Below are 17,709 nucleotides of genomic sequence, written 5' to 3'. Positions count from 1 at the left end.
AGAGATACATGTAAAATCCTTAAGTACATTTTATGAGGCGGTAATATACAAGGGTAGATGGCTCCAGTACAAAATAAAGTTTGTGTGTCGGTTTTTTGCAATAATTTGATCTACGTAATTAGTTCATTGGAAAACTATACAAAACATGATAATGTGAGTTTTAATACATTAATACAAGTTTCATTTAAATAAAAAAATAATTTTTATGATGAGTTGTACATTAAACATACATCTAGGTGTTGGGAGATCAGAGAGGTAATTTTTACAAGTTCAATTGTTTTTCTATGAACATAGACTTAAAATATATATGAGACCGGACTATTAACTGCTTTTCTCTTAAGTGAAGCATCACAGATTTTTGTTGATCTTATGATGGAAATTTAGTGTCCAGTCATTCAATACTGTTGTAACAATATATAAAGGGGAATTTAACAGTCTGGACATGGCAGCCATCTTGCATTGCTAATTCCTTTATTTGCAGTGAGAGTTGCTGTTCCTCTACCAGTCTTTCATCACCCTGCCATTAATGAAATAATTGGTTGTGATTGGCTCAGCTTTTCGGAAACTGGTAGAATTAACCACTCATTTTGCCCTACGGACTGAGCACATGGGATCTGAGGAAATGTTGTGATTCAACTCATATACCCGAACATGCACGTCCAAGAAAAAATTGGATTTGGGTATTGAATGAGAGCAGTCTGAAGCCTTATAATAAGAATATTTTCCCATGCATGTGCGCATCCAGCACAATAAGAGTTAAATATAAGTAGAAAATACATACATTTATAATGGAATGGGATTTCTCAACAATATTGAAATGTTAAATAAAATTAGATGCGTTTTAATTGAAAAGACGATTGGAGCCTCTAGAGAATATATGCAGTATAATTCAAACTAGGGCTGTCCATTGCCTCTTGCTTAAACGGCAGTGGTAATTTGAGTCAAGCCCAGGTCATGTGAGACCTCACATGCCTGGCAGGGCATGGTGGACACGTCCATAGCTAGTCATACAGACTTGGCCTGCCTCATGTCTCCCCTGGCTTCTGTGGGACATGAGTGGTCCCGTAGGGTGCTTCTGACTCTACTCACGCCCTGGCAGTCCCCATGGCCCTGGATGGTGGGACAACAAAAGTCTCTGAAGCACCTCTTGAAGTTTTCATCAAGGAAGGCATAAAGAATGGGATTGAGGCTGCTGTTGGTGTAACCAAGGGCCACACAGAAGAAGTAGGCTGCCATGACAGGAGTGGTCTCAGGCACATTGGCTGACAAAGCTTTAACTAAGATAAATATGTGGATGGGTGTCCAACACACAACAAAAACTGCAACCACAACCAGCACAAGGCGTGTGATGCGACGCAGGTTGCGGTCCTTCTCCCGTGAACCCGACAGGAGGCGCACACTCTTCAGCCGCAGGACCATCAGTGTGTAGCAGACAGTGATGATAATTACAGGGGCCACAAAAGCAAAAAGAAAAACACAAATCTTCATCAGTGTGTCCCAGTAAACATACGGCTCAGGGAACTGCAGCGCACATTCTGTTGTGCCTGTTTGATACAAAGCAGAAAGAAAGAAATGTTTTTATCAGACAAAACACATAAGCTGGTATGTATGTTACTTATGTTTATTTATTGATAATTCAGCACATTAATAAGTTAAAATGTTTATTTAAAAAGTTAAACTCTGGCATCAGTATGACAATAAGGCCAAGTATGATTTAGTAATACTGATAAATGATTAACATAATAATTGATATATTTAGTTAAGCAGGATCCGATGACAAAAGTAGCAGCAGTCATTTGACTGTGAAAATTTACGTCCATCCTTTGTAAATGAGCATATTCTGTATGTACCATTGTACCATGTTCATTTAAACTTCTTCTCCTTCCGGCTTTTCCCTTCAGGTTTCGCCACAGGGAATCAACCTAACCTTATCATCAAACCCTATTCTCTACCAACTACCTTCATACCCTCTCTCACTACGTCAGTAAATCTTCACTTAGGTCTTCCTCGAGCCCTCCTGCCAGGCAGCTCCAATTCCAGAATCTGTATACCAATATATTCATTACCTCCCCTCTGTACATGACCAAACCATCTCAGTCTGGCTTCTCTGACTTTCTCTCCAAAATATGTAACATGTGCCGTCCCTCTGATAGACTCATTCCTGATCCTATCCATCCTTGTCACTCCCAAAGAGAACCTCAGCAGGGGGCAGAACTAGAGATTGCAGAGTTCATCTCAGCGACCTCTAGCTCTGCCTCCTGTCTTTTCATCATTTTAACTGTTTCTAGGACATACAGTGTCACTGGTCTCACAAATGTCTTTTACACCTTTCTTTTCATTCTGGCTGATAGTCTCCTATCGCATGGTACCCCTGACATTTTTCTCCACCCATTCCAACCTGCTTGAACCCATCTTTTCACCTCTTTTCCACACTCTCCGTTGCTCTGGGCTATTGTCCCCAAATACCTGAAATCCTCCAACTTCTTGATCTCCACTCCCCATAGCCTCACCGTTCTACCCGGGTTCCTCTCATTCAAACATACATATACTCTGTCTTGCTGCAGCTAACCTTCATTCCTCTCCTTTCGAGTGCATCGAGTCCATCTGAAAACATCATGGTCCATGGAGATTTCTGTCTAACCTCATCTGTCAGCCTGCCCATCACCAATGCAAACAAGAAGGGGCTCAGAGCTGATCACTGATGGAGTCCCACCTCCACCTTGAGCTACTTTGTTAGCACACAGCACACTGCACCGTTGTCTCACACCTAGCATACATGTCCTGCCCCAGTCTAAGTTACATCTCTGCCACTACAGATTTCCTCATATAATACCAGAGTTCCTCTCTTGGCACCCTGTCATATGCTCTTTCTAGGTCTACAAAAACACAAACCAGCTCCCTCTGGCCTCCCTCCCGCTGTCTCTCCAAGACACTTCCACACCTCCACAGGTATATCATCAGGGCAAACTGCCTTTCCACTCTTCATCCTCTTCAGTGCCTTTCTCACTTCCCTTTCACTTATCTCTGCTATTTTGTTGTCTACAATAGTCACCTCTTCTACTCTTGCCTCTCTTTAATTTTCCTCATTCATCAGCTCTTCAAAGTACTCTTTCCATCTTCACATCACTCTTCTAGCATCTGTCAATAAATTTCCCTCTCTTTTGTTAATCACCTGGACCTGTTGTGCATCCTTTCCATCTTTATATCTCTGTTTTGCCAACCTGTATAGATCATTCTCTCCCTCCTTACTGTCCAACCAAGCATACAAGTCATCTTGATAACACTAGCTGTAGTTGTCCAATCATCTGGAAGCACTCCCTGACTATCCAGAGCCTTTCTCAACTTCTCCCCAAAAACCATTCAACACTCCTCCCTTTTCGGCTTCCACCACTTTGTCCTCTGCTCTGCTTTTGTCCTCTTGATCTTCGGTGTCACCAGAGTCATCCTACAAACCACCATCCTATGCTGTCTGGCTACGCTCTCACCTACAACTACTTTGCAGTCACTGATCTCTTTCAGGTTACCTCATGTACAATATGTGGTCTATCTGTGTGGTCCTCCTGCCGCTCTCATAAGTTACCCTATGTTTCAGTCCCTTTTCTGGAAAAAAGTGTTCACTACAGCCATTTCCATCCTTTTTGCAAAATCCACTACCAACTGTCCCTCTGCGTTCCTGTATACCAAATCTGCCCATCACTTCTTCATCCCCTCTACTGTCAACACCAACATGCCCATTGAAGTCTGCACCAGTCACCACTCTCCCATCTCTGGTGATACTCTGCATCACTTCATCTATCTCCTTCCAGAACTTCTCCTTCTCCTCAAACTCACAACCCTGCAGGTGGGCCTCACATACATTGAGCATCACACCTTCAATTTCCAGTTTCAGACTCATAAGTCTATCTGACATTCTTTTCACCTCTAGGACGTTCCTAACAAACTCCTCCTTCAAGATAACTCCTACTCCATTTCTCTTCTTGTCAGTACCATAATAGTACAACTTAAAGCTTGCTCCTAAGCTTCTAGCCTTACTACCTTTTCACCTGGTCTCCTGGACACACAGTATATCCACTTTCCTTCTCTGCATCATGTCGACCAACTCTTTACCTTTTCCTGTCATAGTCCCAATATTAAAAGTCCCTACCCTCAGTCTCAGACTCTTGCCTTTCTTCTTATCTCTCTGCTTCTGAACACACCTTCCTCCTCTCCTTCTTTGACCTACAGTAGCCCAGTTTCCACTGGTTCCCTATAAGTCATCGGTACCAATGGCGACCGTTGCTATCCTGGGCCTCGACTGATCTTGCCTAATCTGTTTATTAGGTTTGATTCGCATGTTTGGTTTTGGCAAAAGTTTTACACCGGATGCCCTTCCTCACGCAACTCTGTATTTATCTGGGCTTGGGACCAGATAAGGGAGACCCCGAGGGTGTCTCAGGGAGACACCGGTCCGTGCCGAGCTGAGGCTGCATCCCACATTTACTTAAACTAAGCTGGTAGAACATTAATAACCTGTACTGTGCTGTCGACATACCCTTTCTAGTCAGTCTTGCAAGTTTTGTGAGACCATTATTGCAATTCACTTTTTTCATTAAATAACTCAAAAAACTGCACCTGTTTTTAACATTGTACAGGGCCAGGAGCCCATTCACAGCCATGTGCTGGTGATATTGTTGGCTGGCATGACATTTTCTACTATTCTGGCCAGGCTGCTCATACCACTGGCCACGTGCCATTTGATTGTCATCTCATCCATGGTATTGCTCTGGGTCAATTATTCAGATTTGGGACTAAATATTGGCTCCACCAGCCCATTTGGCATTATCATTAGATCCTGAGAGGAACCGTACCCAATGAGACAAAACATTGAAAAGCCTGGGTAGTTTACAGCCAATTTAAAATACTGTAGAAACAGAGTACCAGACAAAAAAGGGGTAAAATAATTGACTCACTTTTCCTTTCAGTAAGGATGAGAAGATCAAGATCTAAAATAGAAATGATCCTAACGCAGCCAATTTGAGTAATAACAAAAAAGTTATGTGAAAAAAAACTCAGTGAAAAGTAAAATGTAATTATCGTGTTTGATTACAACACAGGATTCCTTCCAAGACACCAACTAAAGCATAACTCTGAAACATGATACTCAAGTTAGGCTTCAGGTGAAGAGTATATCCAGGACTTACGGGCTAAGAAGTGAACTCTATGGATCTAAATTCCCAGAAAGAAAAAGAGATGCTATATCTGGACAATGTCCTCTGCAATGCTAAAATTGCATTGCAATAATTTGAAAGATTGAGATTTGTCCTGAGGATACCGACCTTGAACACCCACCCCATTCTGAAACCTCAGGGCAATCAAATTATACACCTACCAGAAAGATAAGAGAGATATGTTGGAAAACTGGTCCCTGCTGTGGAAGTTCAGATCAACCATAAGAATGTGGAAACCATCCAGAAAGTAAGATAACAACCCATCCACCCAATTATAACAGCTACATTTCTCAACTATTACAAGACCTTAATGCATGACGGTAATAATGCTGACACCGTGGTATTTAAGCCTAGACAAAACAGTGGACTGAAGAGCATTATAGCAATTTTGTAATCCTGACTTCGACCTCCCTTTGGTGCTTTAGACAGCAGAGCGGGGGCTTAGTCATGTCCTCTACCAATGACAGGAATAGAAGATAGTGACATGATCATCTTTGGGTCCAAAATGCTCATACATGCAGAGCAATAATTAAACTTCCACTCAGGCAAACTAGAGTTGTTACTTCGCCAACTTCTAGTTTGAAATTGTCCGTCAACGAGAAAACGAGAAACATGGAATGGCAGTCCTGAAACCCATTTGAAGTGGCAACTCTCCTCAAAGTTGTATCTACAAATACATTCTCTGTATCACTGGATTCTTTGAATACATTCTTTTAGCTGTACTGTGCAAGCTACCATAAAATCATTTGGAAAGGCAACTCCAGAAAAAAAAAAAATTTGATGGCGTCATTCAACATACAAGTGACAAGTGGAGCAAAATTTACTCTTCAAAACTAATTGGTGAGAGTTATTCAAAGACCTCCCCTACAAATGCTGCAGAGATTTAACTTCACAGAAAGTTTGCTTCAATTGTCAAAACCTTTGAGAACATCCAAAAAACAGATGGACTGAAAACTTACTGCAAGTCCTTCTTTTCTGTATTTGACATATGCATCTGTTGGTGGATACAAAATTTACTTGCTCCTGACAACAGTCAATAGTCATTAGTCCAATTCTCCAGAAAAGAAAAACAAAGATCACTGAATGAAAAGGGTTATTCCTAAAGCAGATGATCAGGTGTTGGTGCATAATCTGTGTGAGATATTGAGTCTAACTATGTTCTTGTCTGATGGAAAGGAAATGCTTTTTCTTTTTGAGAAAGTGTATATTTTTTGTTGAAAAAAGATTGACATGTCTACAAAGTGACCCCAGAAACAGATAGAAGTAGGTAACAAATACTACAACACGTCCACTGCCTTTTTTGGTCAATGATTTACCAGTAGATATACCCCTTTAATGAAACAAATCACCACCTGGAAGAAAAACAAACTCACCAAGTCACTTACCTACCGCATCAGTCGAATCAAACATTCGATAGACAACAAAAAACATAGAACTTGAGAGTTAAAAGTATATATCTGAACATCACAGCATCCATCACTGAAAATCCTGCAATCAGCAAGCAGAAAGCACGACATAGCTCGAACACTACCTTGCAGAAGTTGTAGTGTTTTTTTACAGTAACAAAACCCAAATTTTCTATGTTTCTCCAGTGGGAAATTTTTATTATGTTATATGTTTCTCCAGTGGGATTTTTTCATCACGTTATAGTTGTGCACTTGCAAGTTTTGGATGGCAACAGGTTGGCACTATATGCATTATTTGTTTAATTAAAGTCCACTCAAAGTAACATTGGATCCAACTGCTGACTTTGAAAAATTTTATACAATATGTTTTTCTTGAATTTTCACTCTGAGAAATGTCCAAAATGTTTCTAATTTGTACTTGGAATGAGGTTAAATTAACATTAAATGAATATGTTCTACTTAAATTACTCCTGAAATAAATTAAGGATCAACCAGGTTACTGGACAAACTCAAAAAGTAATACCATGATTAAGGCTTGGATTGATATTTGGCTTTGGATAAAAGAGAGACAATTTATTTTGTTTGAATCTTTCTTCAATGTGTATTTGTGATCATAGGATAAAATTGGAAAACAAAACAGAAAGATTCAGCAAAAGTCAATTAAGAAAAATATTTTACATAATGATATTTTCATTTTATTATGATAAATAACTGCCCATCATTGAAAAAAATCCATGTACATGCTAATCTCATGTCATATTGTTGTAAAACACGGGCTGGAGAGACCAAAAGTATACATTATCTTTCCATTTACTAAACTTCAGGCATAGCTAAAATAGTCCTGTCAAATCCTCTAAAGATATGAGATTGTCACCACAGGCAGAAAAGCCATAATCTCATTTATTAGCTTTCCTAATCAAAATGGATAAATTGCATTGTGCTTTAATGAAACGAGTCCCTCTGTGAAAATAGGCAATCCAACAGAATGAAAAACTTTTCAAATGATCTGGCACTTATTACAGCATATCTGTCATATTTTAATCTGGTCTCTTTTGGCTCTACGGACATTTTTCTCATTGCTCTGTCCTGCATCCAATTAATCGGATTAAAAATGAGGGTCTAATTTAAGATGAGTTCTGTCTTCAGCAGATAAAAAAGAAAGGGAAAAAAACAGGAAATAAAAGACGATCAAATACATGTCATCTGGTTGCAGGGTCGGCTCAAAGGGCCAAACCCCTGTCAGTATTGGAACTTTTACTCCTAAAGATCTCTATTTTGATCATTTTTTTTCAATAATGTGCATATTCTGTTTATCTATAAAGCACTGATCACAAGTAAGTGTGTGATAAGAGCTCGAGGTACCGTTATTGGTCTTGGTGCTGCCCAGTACCATGGCAGGAATCCCAGCAGCAGACGAAAGCACCCAGATGATCACATTAATGATCTTGGCCTTGACAGGCGTGCGGAAATCCAGGGCTCTGACAGGATGGCACACAGCTACATAGCGATCCACGCTCATCATGGTCAAGGTGAAGATGCTGGTGAACATGTTGTAGTAATCAATGGAGATGAAGACTTTGCATGCCACCTCGCCAAATGGCCAGGAGCTGAGCAGATAGTCGGTGCTTTGGAAAGGCATGGTGGTAGTGACCAGAGCATCAGCCACTGCCAGGTTGAAGATGTAGATGTTGGTGGCTGTTTTCATCTTTGTGTATCTGTTAACAATAACAATAAAAAGCAGCAAAGCACAATCTGTTGAGGGAGACTTTACTGTTTTTTTTTAGTGTTGGCTTTTCTCGTTCCTATTCCTGTTCCAACTATGGAATGCTGATGGTGAGCGCCATCATTTCTCAAACATTTTAGCCTTCAGATACCAAAATGCTCAGCCTCCCACAAGAGGAACTAAAAGTCAGGACTACATCCCCTTTTTCCCTACTATTATCTGTTCTTGCCCTTTTCAAACTGGAAAAAATGCTCTTTTGGGTTCCTATCATGCACTTCAAATGAGGGGATTTTATGTTGCATGAAATGACACAGCTGAATTTGAACTGAATTTGAAAAGTCCAAATACTGCCAGGCTACATGAATGATCAAATACATCAAAATCATGAGCTGTAACAGGCTTCTTGTGTCAAAAATTACTGAATGAGGAAACATTAATTATTATACTAACCAAGTTCCATGAGTCATCATGACCTCTTAGTTCTTAACTATATTCTTAGCTAATTAACTATTATGGCAATAAAGGCAGACAAGATGTAACAGTGGTGACGTATTCTGTTAGATTCCAATGGGTTTTTTAAGTTATTCACCATTCTGGAAAAGGTTTAAGTAAAGTTGACCATTACTATAAAAATTGATTAAATGGAGCACAAATAGGAAATTGTATTGTTCACGGCTTTCACTAACACCACGAAACAAAAGAAGCCTATATAAAATGGACACAAGTGCAAACAAACGGTTTATATTATAGTATGATACTGATTATTGGTTATATAAAGGTCTGCCTTGATACAATTCAGATTTGATATAATCCAGAGTTTGCACTAAGTATACAGTGGGACAAAAAACTATTTAACCAGCCACCGTCCTGTGCAAGTTTTCCCACTTAGAAAGATGAGAGGTCTGTCATTTTCATCATGGGTATATTTCAACCATGAAAGACAGAATGAGAAAAAAAAATCCAGAAAAGCACATGGTCTGATTTTTAAATAAGTATTTTGTCAATAAAAAACATTCTCAATACTTTGTTGTATACCCTTTGTTAGCAATGACAGAGGTCTACTGTTTTCTGTGAGTCTTCACAAGGTTTTCGCACACTGTTGCTGGTATTTTGGCCCGTTACTCCATGCAGATCTCTTCTAGAGCAGTGATGTTTTGGGGCTGTTGCTGGGCAACCCTGACTTTCAACTCTATCCAAAGATTTTAAATGGGGTTGAGATCTAGAGACTTGCAAGGTCACTCCAGGACTATAAAATGCTTCTTACAAAGCCACTCCTTCATTGCCCAGGCGCTGTGTTTGGGATCATTGTCATGCTGAAAGACCCAGCTACGATTCATCTTCAATGTCCTTGCTGATGGAAGGAGGTTCATGCTTTCCTTTACACGGATCAGTCGTCCTGGTCCCTTTGCAGAAAAACATCCCCAAAGCATGATGTTTCCACCCCCATGCTTCACAGTAGGTATAGTGTTATTGAAACGTAACTCAGCATTCTTTCTCCTCCAAACACGACAGGTTGAGTTTTTACCAAAAAGTTCAATTTTGGTTTCATCTGACCATAGGAAATTCTCCCAATCCTCTTCTGGATCATCCAAACTTCAGACGGGCCTGGACATGTACTGGCTTAAGCAGGGGGACACGTTCGGCACCGCAGGATTTGACTCCCTGGCGGCGTAGTGTGTTCCTGATGGCAGCGTTTGTTACTTTGGTCCCAGCTCTCTGCAGCTCATTCAATAGGTTCCCACCTTGTGCTTCTAGGATTTTTGCTCTCCATTCTTGTGATCATTTTGACCCCACGGGGTGAGATCTTGCATGTAGCTCCAGATTGAGGGAGATTATCAATGGCCTTGTATGTCTTCCATTTCCAAATAATTGCTCCCACAGTTGAATTCTTCACACCAACCTGCTTTGCTATTGCAGATTCAGTCTTCCCAGCCTAGTGCAGGTCTACAATTTTGTTTCTGGTGTCCTTTGACGGCTCTTTGGACTTGGTCGTTTTGAAGTTTGTAGTGTGACTGTTTGAGGTTGTGGACAGGTGTCTTTTATTCGGATAACCAGTTCAAACAGGTGCCATTAATACAAGTTACATGTGGGGGACAGAGAAGCCTCTTAAAGAAGAAGTTACAGGTCTGTGAGATGCAGAAATCTTGTCTATTTGTTGCTGACCAAATAACTTTTTTATCGAGTAATATACCAATTAATTCATTAAAAATCTTACAATATGAATTCCTGGATTCTTTTCCCCATTCTGTCTTTCATCTATGATGAAAATTACAGGCCTCTCATCTTTTTAAGTGGGACAACTTGCGCAATTGGAGGCTGAGTAAATAATTTTTTGCCCCACAGTAGGTGACAAATGTTCAGCAAATGAGTTTGTATATCTCAAAACCAGACAATAAATTGATGTATTTCTTGAAGTCCGAATGAAATACAATAAAATAAAATATCAAAAATAAAAAAATAATAAATGTACACAAGAAATCCCCTTGGCCTTGTTTATGTATCATATTGTAAACAGGGCTGTAAAATACAAATAGAAAATAAGCAACAACAAAAAAAAAAAAAATCAGACTGATATTTATCCATTCAGGTTGATGCATCCTTAGTAGATAATTATAACAAGTCAGCAGAACACTGACAATGATGGCAGAAATTATATGATCACTAGATCAGAAAGTATGGTGACAAAAAGGCGCAATATTTGCAATTCATCATGTACTGTTTCTTCATTAACTGATACTGAGAGACACTCTTGATAAAAAAAGAAAATAAATCAAACATGAACATACATTCCTCCTTTTACCTCTAACTCGAAACTGTTAATTTGAATTACTGGAATATTTGATAATCTATAACAGAAAATGTGATCAATTTGTAACCACATAGATGCGACTTGTTCCTGATCAATGGCCATGAAGGCGCAGACCCGTCGGGTCATTTGAACAAAACGGTCCTTAAAAAACAAAAATCCCTTTCAATTTTAATAAAGGTTCACTTCACTGCACGCAGGTTATATCTCGACATGAACATCTCACAGCTTATCACTCACCGGATGATGACATACATCACCAAACAGTTGCCGACCAAGCCGACCATAAACACCACAGAGTAGACGGCGACAATGATGGGGATGATGGGCGCCATGGGTTCGGACTCTGCATCCCAGCTGCTGTTGGGCGTGAAGTTGAAGATGTCCGACAAGCTGGGCTGCCAGGTGAAGTTTGGGATGCACTCTTCCAGCTGTCCCGACGGACATCTGTCCTCTTTGCGGATGTGCACCACGCTGCTCTCCATGGTGCCGAAAGCTGTCTGCCCGGACCGGACTACTGCGCGCAACTGGAACAGCACAGGGAAAGGACAGCTGGATACAGCAACGCACGCAAGCGCACAAACACACACACACACGCATAAACACACTCATGCATAAGAGTCAGATATGAAGGAAAACACACAGTTGTTTTGTCTGTGAAACCCCTGGCGAGTCAACTAAAGGCACCATCATGGCACAAGCTTACCTGCTTTACCGCTCCCCAAAAAGTTCATTCAAATGCAGCGGGGTTTGACGAGCGGTAGGTTGTTTGATGCTGAATTTGATTTCATGATAATAAGAAATAAATATATCGACGACCCCCCCCCTCCCCTCACACACACACACACACACACACACACACAAACACACCCCTTAGATGCGCTTACTGGGTGCCGCCGGTTCATCCAGTGAGCCAACACAAAGTACCCAGCCAGCACCAAGTCTGACCAAATACATTACATCTTTTGGTGAAAGTATTCTCACGCAATTCTCCCGCAACGTCCATCAAAAGCATCTGCAGCATCTGACAAAGCTCAGTCACATTAAACAAACCAAAAAACATAAAGATCATTTTTTTTTTTTATGTCAGAGAAACTAGATACATTGAGCATTTAGACAGATGTGTTTCTCAGTGGGCAATTTGGACATCATTGCAGAACATTGTTTACCCTGTGTGTGCATTTATTTGAAATATCCATATTCACATCACCGCTGTAAAATAAGATATTCCCTCGCAACTCAGCTAACAACTCCCACTGCAATGCGAATATTCTTTAGTTTAAGAGGTAGGAAGTATGAAGGACACTGAGCGCCTATCTTCATGTCTGCTTTTTTTTTTCCTGCAGCTGAATTATTTCTTAACAAAAGATACCAGGATTAGTACCTTAAAATACAGGTGTTTGGGATTTATACATTGAACTTTTACATATAAAGTTATTTCATTTATTTTAAGAAAAAATAACCTAATCAACCATATGACACAGCAAAACAAGTCTGTCCTCAATTGAGATGTTAGATGTTACTCCATGCTAGTAATCAAACACCATTCTTCTTTGACTCATGTTCTGTCCTCCAAAAGAGTGTGTGTACTGGAAGCGCTGTGATTAGGCAGGCGCTGCTTCCATTCCCTTATTTCATGCACTAATACTTGTTGCTTAGAGACCAGCCATGGCCACATGTTGCTTGACAGACAAACCCTTTTGTATGTTAGTCTGTTGTTAAAGGCTGGCTTGACATTGTGACGTTTTGACATCCATTGTGACATGGATGTTTGTCAGCATAAATATTTGAAGCAGCTTCTCTGGGGTTACTTCTGACTTTATGTGTCAAATCTCTCTAGATTAGAGCAATGGGTGATCAATATTTGTCGTTATTTATTCATACACTGCTAGGGTCTGATCATAAAAAAAGTGAATTCTCTCTTCCGCTCAAACTTGAAACCTGTAATTTTTTTTTGAGTTCCAGAGGAGAGGTTGGACATTGTTTGTTTGCTGTCCATTAAAATCAAATTAAATGTTAGATTATGATAAAAAGGGTACATTTTTCAGTTTTTCAGAGTGGCCATCAACCTGAGCTACTAAGAAGCAAAGTGATAACATTTTGATTCCGCAGATGACACCGCCATTCAGATCATTCACATCGTCATGAGTCATTAAAAGTATTTACTGTTCTTTCCACATGAAGCCAGACCTGCAAGAAAAAACGTGAATATTGCACACAATTACGTGTGTTACGATGCTTGGCTGAAGGCCGTCACCTGCTCTGGGACTTTTTTGCTTCTGCAAAAGATCTTAGGCTGATAGTAGCTGTTTCTCTGTGATTCACTAAAATAGTAAACAAAAAAAAAGATCATATTGAAACTGTTGTGGCCTCTGGGATATGATTAGCCAAGGGTTAAGATATGCAAATGAGGCAAGGGATGTGGGATATAGACCAACGAACAATTGTTGCAAGAGAGTTTGCAGCCAATGCAGGAGATAATATAAGCTAATGTGTGGTCGGAGAAGAGTGCAGATTTTGCCATTCACAAAAACAAAATTAAGGAGAGCTTTGAGTGAAAATCTCAACAATCATCCTTTAAAGAGACCGTAAATCAAATGATTTTCTTTTTGTCTCTCATTTATAGAAAGAAAGCAAACCTATAGAAAACAATAATGCATGTGGATCTGCAATGCTTTGACATAATACCTGACATAAGAACTGTGTTTTGTGAATTTCAGACAGTATTGAAATTGAAATGGTTCTCCACGCTAAAATTTGCCTTTCGCGGTGCCTTTGATTTAAATGTCCTGTAAATAGAGAGAAAGAAAAGCAATGAGCATTGCTTTTCTTTGTGTGACATGTGAGACATTTTTTTCATGAAAACGTGCATTTTTATGGATTTTCTTTTTGGGGGCCGCTGCTGTGATACAAGCTCAAACATTTGTTTTCCACTTTTGCTGCTGCATATCAACAGAGCATTCTTGCGCTGAGAGTTATGAAGTCCTGTAAACCGTCGTGTAGGGCAATTCATCTTTTGTGGATCATCTGTACCTCCTGTGAGTTGCATTTAAAAAGACTTCAATCAGTGCATCATGAATTTTTTACAAGGGTTATAGCTAGAACCTATAAAACAAGAGGAAGAATCTAACCCTTCGTTGCATGCAGTATTTTATTGACTTCTCCGAAGAGTCATTGAAATATTCTTTCTGTTAAAAACAAAAGTATACGATGGTAATTATTGTTTGACCATTTTCAAATGCTGCCATCCAGAAGCTGTAGTCACAACAGGCCTGACGTGGTTATCTGAATTGAAATAAACTAATTAAAATTCTATGAAATGCCTGTGCGTTTGTATGTCCCAAAGCTGGTCCTTGTATTGAAATTTTCCACTGCTGAAGGTCATGTATGCTCAAAATTGCTTCAATAAACAAAGCAGACGCTGTTGAAGACATCTGGACATCAGACAGGGTAATGAAATTTGTAAATCAAATAAAATGAATTAGTTAGATTCTGTTAGGGATGGTTTTACAGCCATTTTTCATGGTTTATTACCACACACATTTAGATATGTTGATTTTTCTATTAATTGAATTTTAATAAGAGGAGCCTTTTACTTGAGCAAAGCACCTCATGATCACAAATGAAATGTTAAAATATAAAGTAAATCAACTGGTTCACTACGTCTTTACTTGTGATATGGTGATTTTTTTTCTTTATTAAACACATTGTTATATAAATTTGTACCATCTATTTTTCATTGAAAAAAATAGAATTACTTTTGTTTGTTTGCTCATGCTTCATTAAAAGATAAAAATTATTTGATATTATTGGTATTGGGGCTCTTCATTGTTTCCAAGGTTAAGCCAGCATGTTCATCAATAGACCCACATCAGCATTGTAGTGGAGCTTTGTTAAACCAACATTTTCTCTTTTTCTGCTGTTTTAATTTAGCCAGACATCACTGGGAAATAAGATGGTGACTGCCAGTGAGTACTTGTGAGTAATGTTGCAATAGCAACTTTCTATTTTACATGCTCTGTGCTTCCAAGGATTGGAGCAAGAGAACAAGTAGCGATGCTCTCATCGCTCTCTCTCTCTCTCAGAATAGCTCATGTAACATTCTGTAAATATTACGACAGGCGTGGCACGGGAGGCAGCACACTCGTCTTTGAGACTGAACATTCCTGGTTTGATTCCCAGCTCGTCCTAGTGTGTCAAAGTGTTTTTGAGCAAGACACTGAACCCTGAAATCCCCTGGCACTGGTGGGAACCAGCCTATTGCTCATGGTTCATCCATGTTAGGTTCATTGCAGAGAATATTTCCCCATGAGGGATTCATAAAGTATATCTTATCATTATTATAGAATGAAAATGTCAAAAACTGCTGCACAAACTTAATTTCCTTTATTCACATCCTGTTTTCACACTCACACTACAGTTACCTTAATATCTATGACAAAGCTGCCCATGAAATCCATTTCACAGAAGATGATAAAGGAATATTATATTTTTAAACCTAAGACAGATGTTGCCTCAGGAAGGTTTTATCCATAAATTGATCCCAAGAGTGTAAAGCCTTAGAGCGGTTTCCAGCCTCTTCCTTAAATCCATTACAAAAGTGAGGGTAGCATAATAAGAGGGATACGGGGCGTAGAAAATCGCCTGGTTGAAGGTCCAGAGTTCACTCACATAATCACAGAGTGTCAGTCACTGTAAATAGCGCTCAGAGGAAAACCAGGGCCAAGCAACTGCAGCCAGAGGCACTGAGCCTCTACATAAATATTGACTTGGTGTACACCCGAGCTCTCCAGACTGTTCGGACTGTCAAGGCTCAACAGATGAGTGCATCACACTTTGTACATATCTCATGTGACTACACTCAAGAGTTCGTTCTGTTTGTTGATTGGCTGTAGAGGAGAGAACCTGACTGTTTCTTCAGTCCTTTTCAAAGATAAGGTACCTGTTGACTTGTTCAGTTGGAGAACAAGTTTTGGTCCTTGTGGAGTTTATTTTAACAGTGAACACATCTGGAAACAGTTTGAGACGTCCGCCTGCCTTGCTGGCAGCTGTACTTCCATCTGAAAGTAAAGAATAATATCTCTACAATACAAAGCAGACGAGCTATTTAGTAAATGGTGTTCAATACAAACAAACAAAAAAAGAACACTGGAGTTGTTTTGAGACTGAAATACAATTTTCACAAATTATAACTCTTAGTGTGGAGTTGGTTAAGATCCCATGTAGGTCGTTGACATCATCGGGCGAGATAATTCCTGCAAGCAATTAGCGGAGGAGACTGGAAGAAACCCATATCAAGAAATCACAAAAATACTGTGGCAATTCTATTAGGGCCTTTGTCAAAAATGACAAAAAAGGCCTAACTATGGAGAAAGATACCTTGAATCAAACACAATTTCTTTCTTTCCTTTCAGCTGCTCCATTCAGGAATTGCCACAGCAAATCATATGCCTACCCCTCTGTCCCTCCTCAGTACATGTCCTAACTATCTCAGTCTTGAGTCTCTGACTTTATCTTCAATACATCAAACATGTGCTATCCATCAGATGGACTCATTCCTGATCTGATTGTCATCATTCCGGAAGAAATCCTCAACATCTTCATTTCTGCAACCTTCAACTCTTTTCCATATTCTCCATTGCTCTGGACTGACCCCAAGCTATCAAAAATCCTAAACCTTCTTTATCACCACTCCCTGTAACCTCACTTTTGCACTTGGGTCCCTCACACTGATATTGTCATACCTAACACTGATGGTGTTTTTGAAATAATTCAAAAGATCTTTAAGAAATCTTTGTTCACTTAATGCCTCTCAACACTCTAAAGCAGAAGTTACACACCCCTAGGACAGAGCATCCAGACACGAGCCTGTGAGGGTATACGCTATGCAATGCTAAGAGACTTTTAGTGAGCTGTACTTTGAGGAAACCAAAAAACCAGCGGCACCGACTGATGGCTGAACACAAGAGTAAATAACATTTTTATTTATCCATCCACCCATCCATCCATCCATCCATCTGCTGCTTATTCGAAGTCGGGTTGCGGTTGCAGCAGCGAGGCCCAGACTTCCCTCTCCCCAGCCACACGGTCCAGCTCCTCTGGAGGAATCCCAAGGCGTTCCCAGGCCAGCCTAGAGACATAGTCTCTCCAGCTTGTCCTGGGTCTTCCTCTCGGTCTCCTCCCTGATGGACCCGCCAAGAATAACTCCCCTGGGAAGTGTCCAGGAGGCATCCTGAATAGATGCCTGAGCCACCTCATCTGACTCCTCTCTATGCGGAGGAGCAGCGACTCTACTCCGGCCGGGAGAGTCCGGCCACCCTGCGGAGAAAACTCAGTTTCAACCGCTCGTATCCTCAGTCTCATTCTTTCTGTCACTACCCACAGCTTGTGACCGTAGGTGAGAGTAGATCGATTGGAGCTCAAGGGGGATTGGAGGGTGAGCTCCACCACTCCAGTCTGCCAGTCCAGTGGCCTGTTCCCGACGTCCAAGCAATGCTTCAAAGGTGTGTCAGCCAGGACAGCTCTACATCCAGAGCCTTGAGGAACCCCAGGCAGACTTCATCCATC

The 17,709-nt window shown here is 40.2% G+C and overlaps 1 protein-coding gene across 1 annotated transcript; it reads right to left on the bottom strand.

Moving 5' to 3' along the window:
• Window positions 1-1,005: 1,005 nt before the first annotated feature.
• Window positions 1,006-11,627, bottom strand: oprk1 (opioid receptor, kappa 1). Its single transcript, XM_086175801.1, has 3 exons — window positions 11,383-11,627; window positions 7,976-8,328; window positions 1,006-1,544 (listed from the first exon to the last, which is right to left on the bottom strand). Exons 1-3 carry the CDS (start codon window positions 11,625-11,627, stop codon window positions 1,006-1,008), a joined length of 1,137 nt encoding a protein of 378 aa, XP_086031927.1.
• Between the last annotated feature and the right edge of the window lie 6,082 nt (window positions 11,628-17,709).

Source organism: Fistularia commersonii, chromosome 28 (assembly GCF_037954325.1).
Source record: "Fistularia commersonii isolate RoL2024-O1a breed Wild chromosome 28, RoL_Fcom_v1.0, whole genome shotgun sequence".
In the NCBI taxonomy this organism is placed as follows: domain Eukaryota; kingdom Metazoa; phylum Chordata; class Actinopteri; order Syngnathiformes; family Fistulariidae; genus Fistularia; species Fistularia commersonii.
The sequence above is the reverse complement of the archived record's forward strand: the minus strand, read 5'-3'. Positions and strand labels throughout refer to the sequence as shown.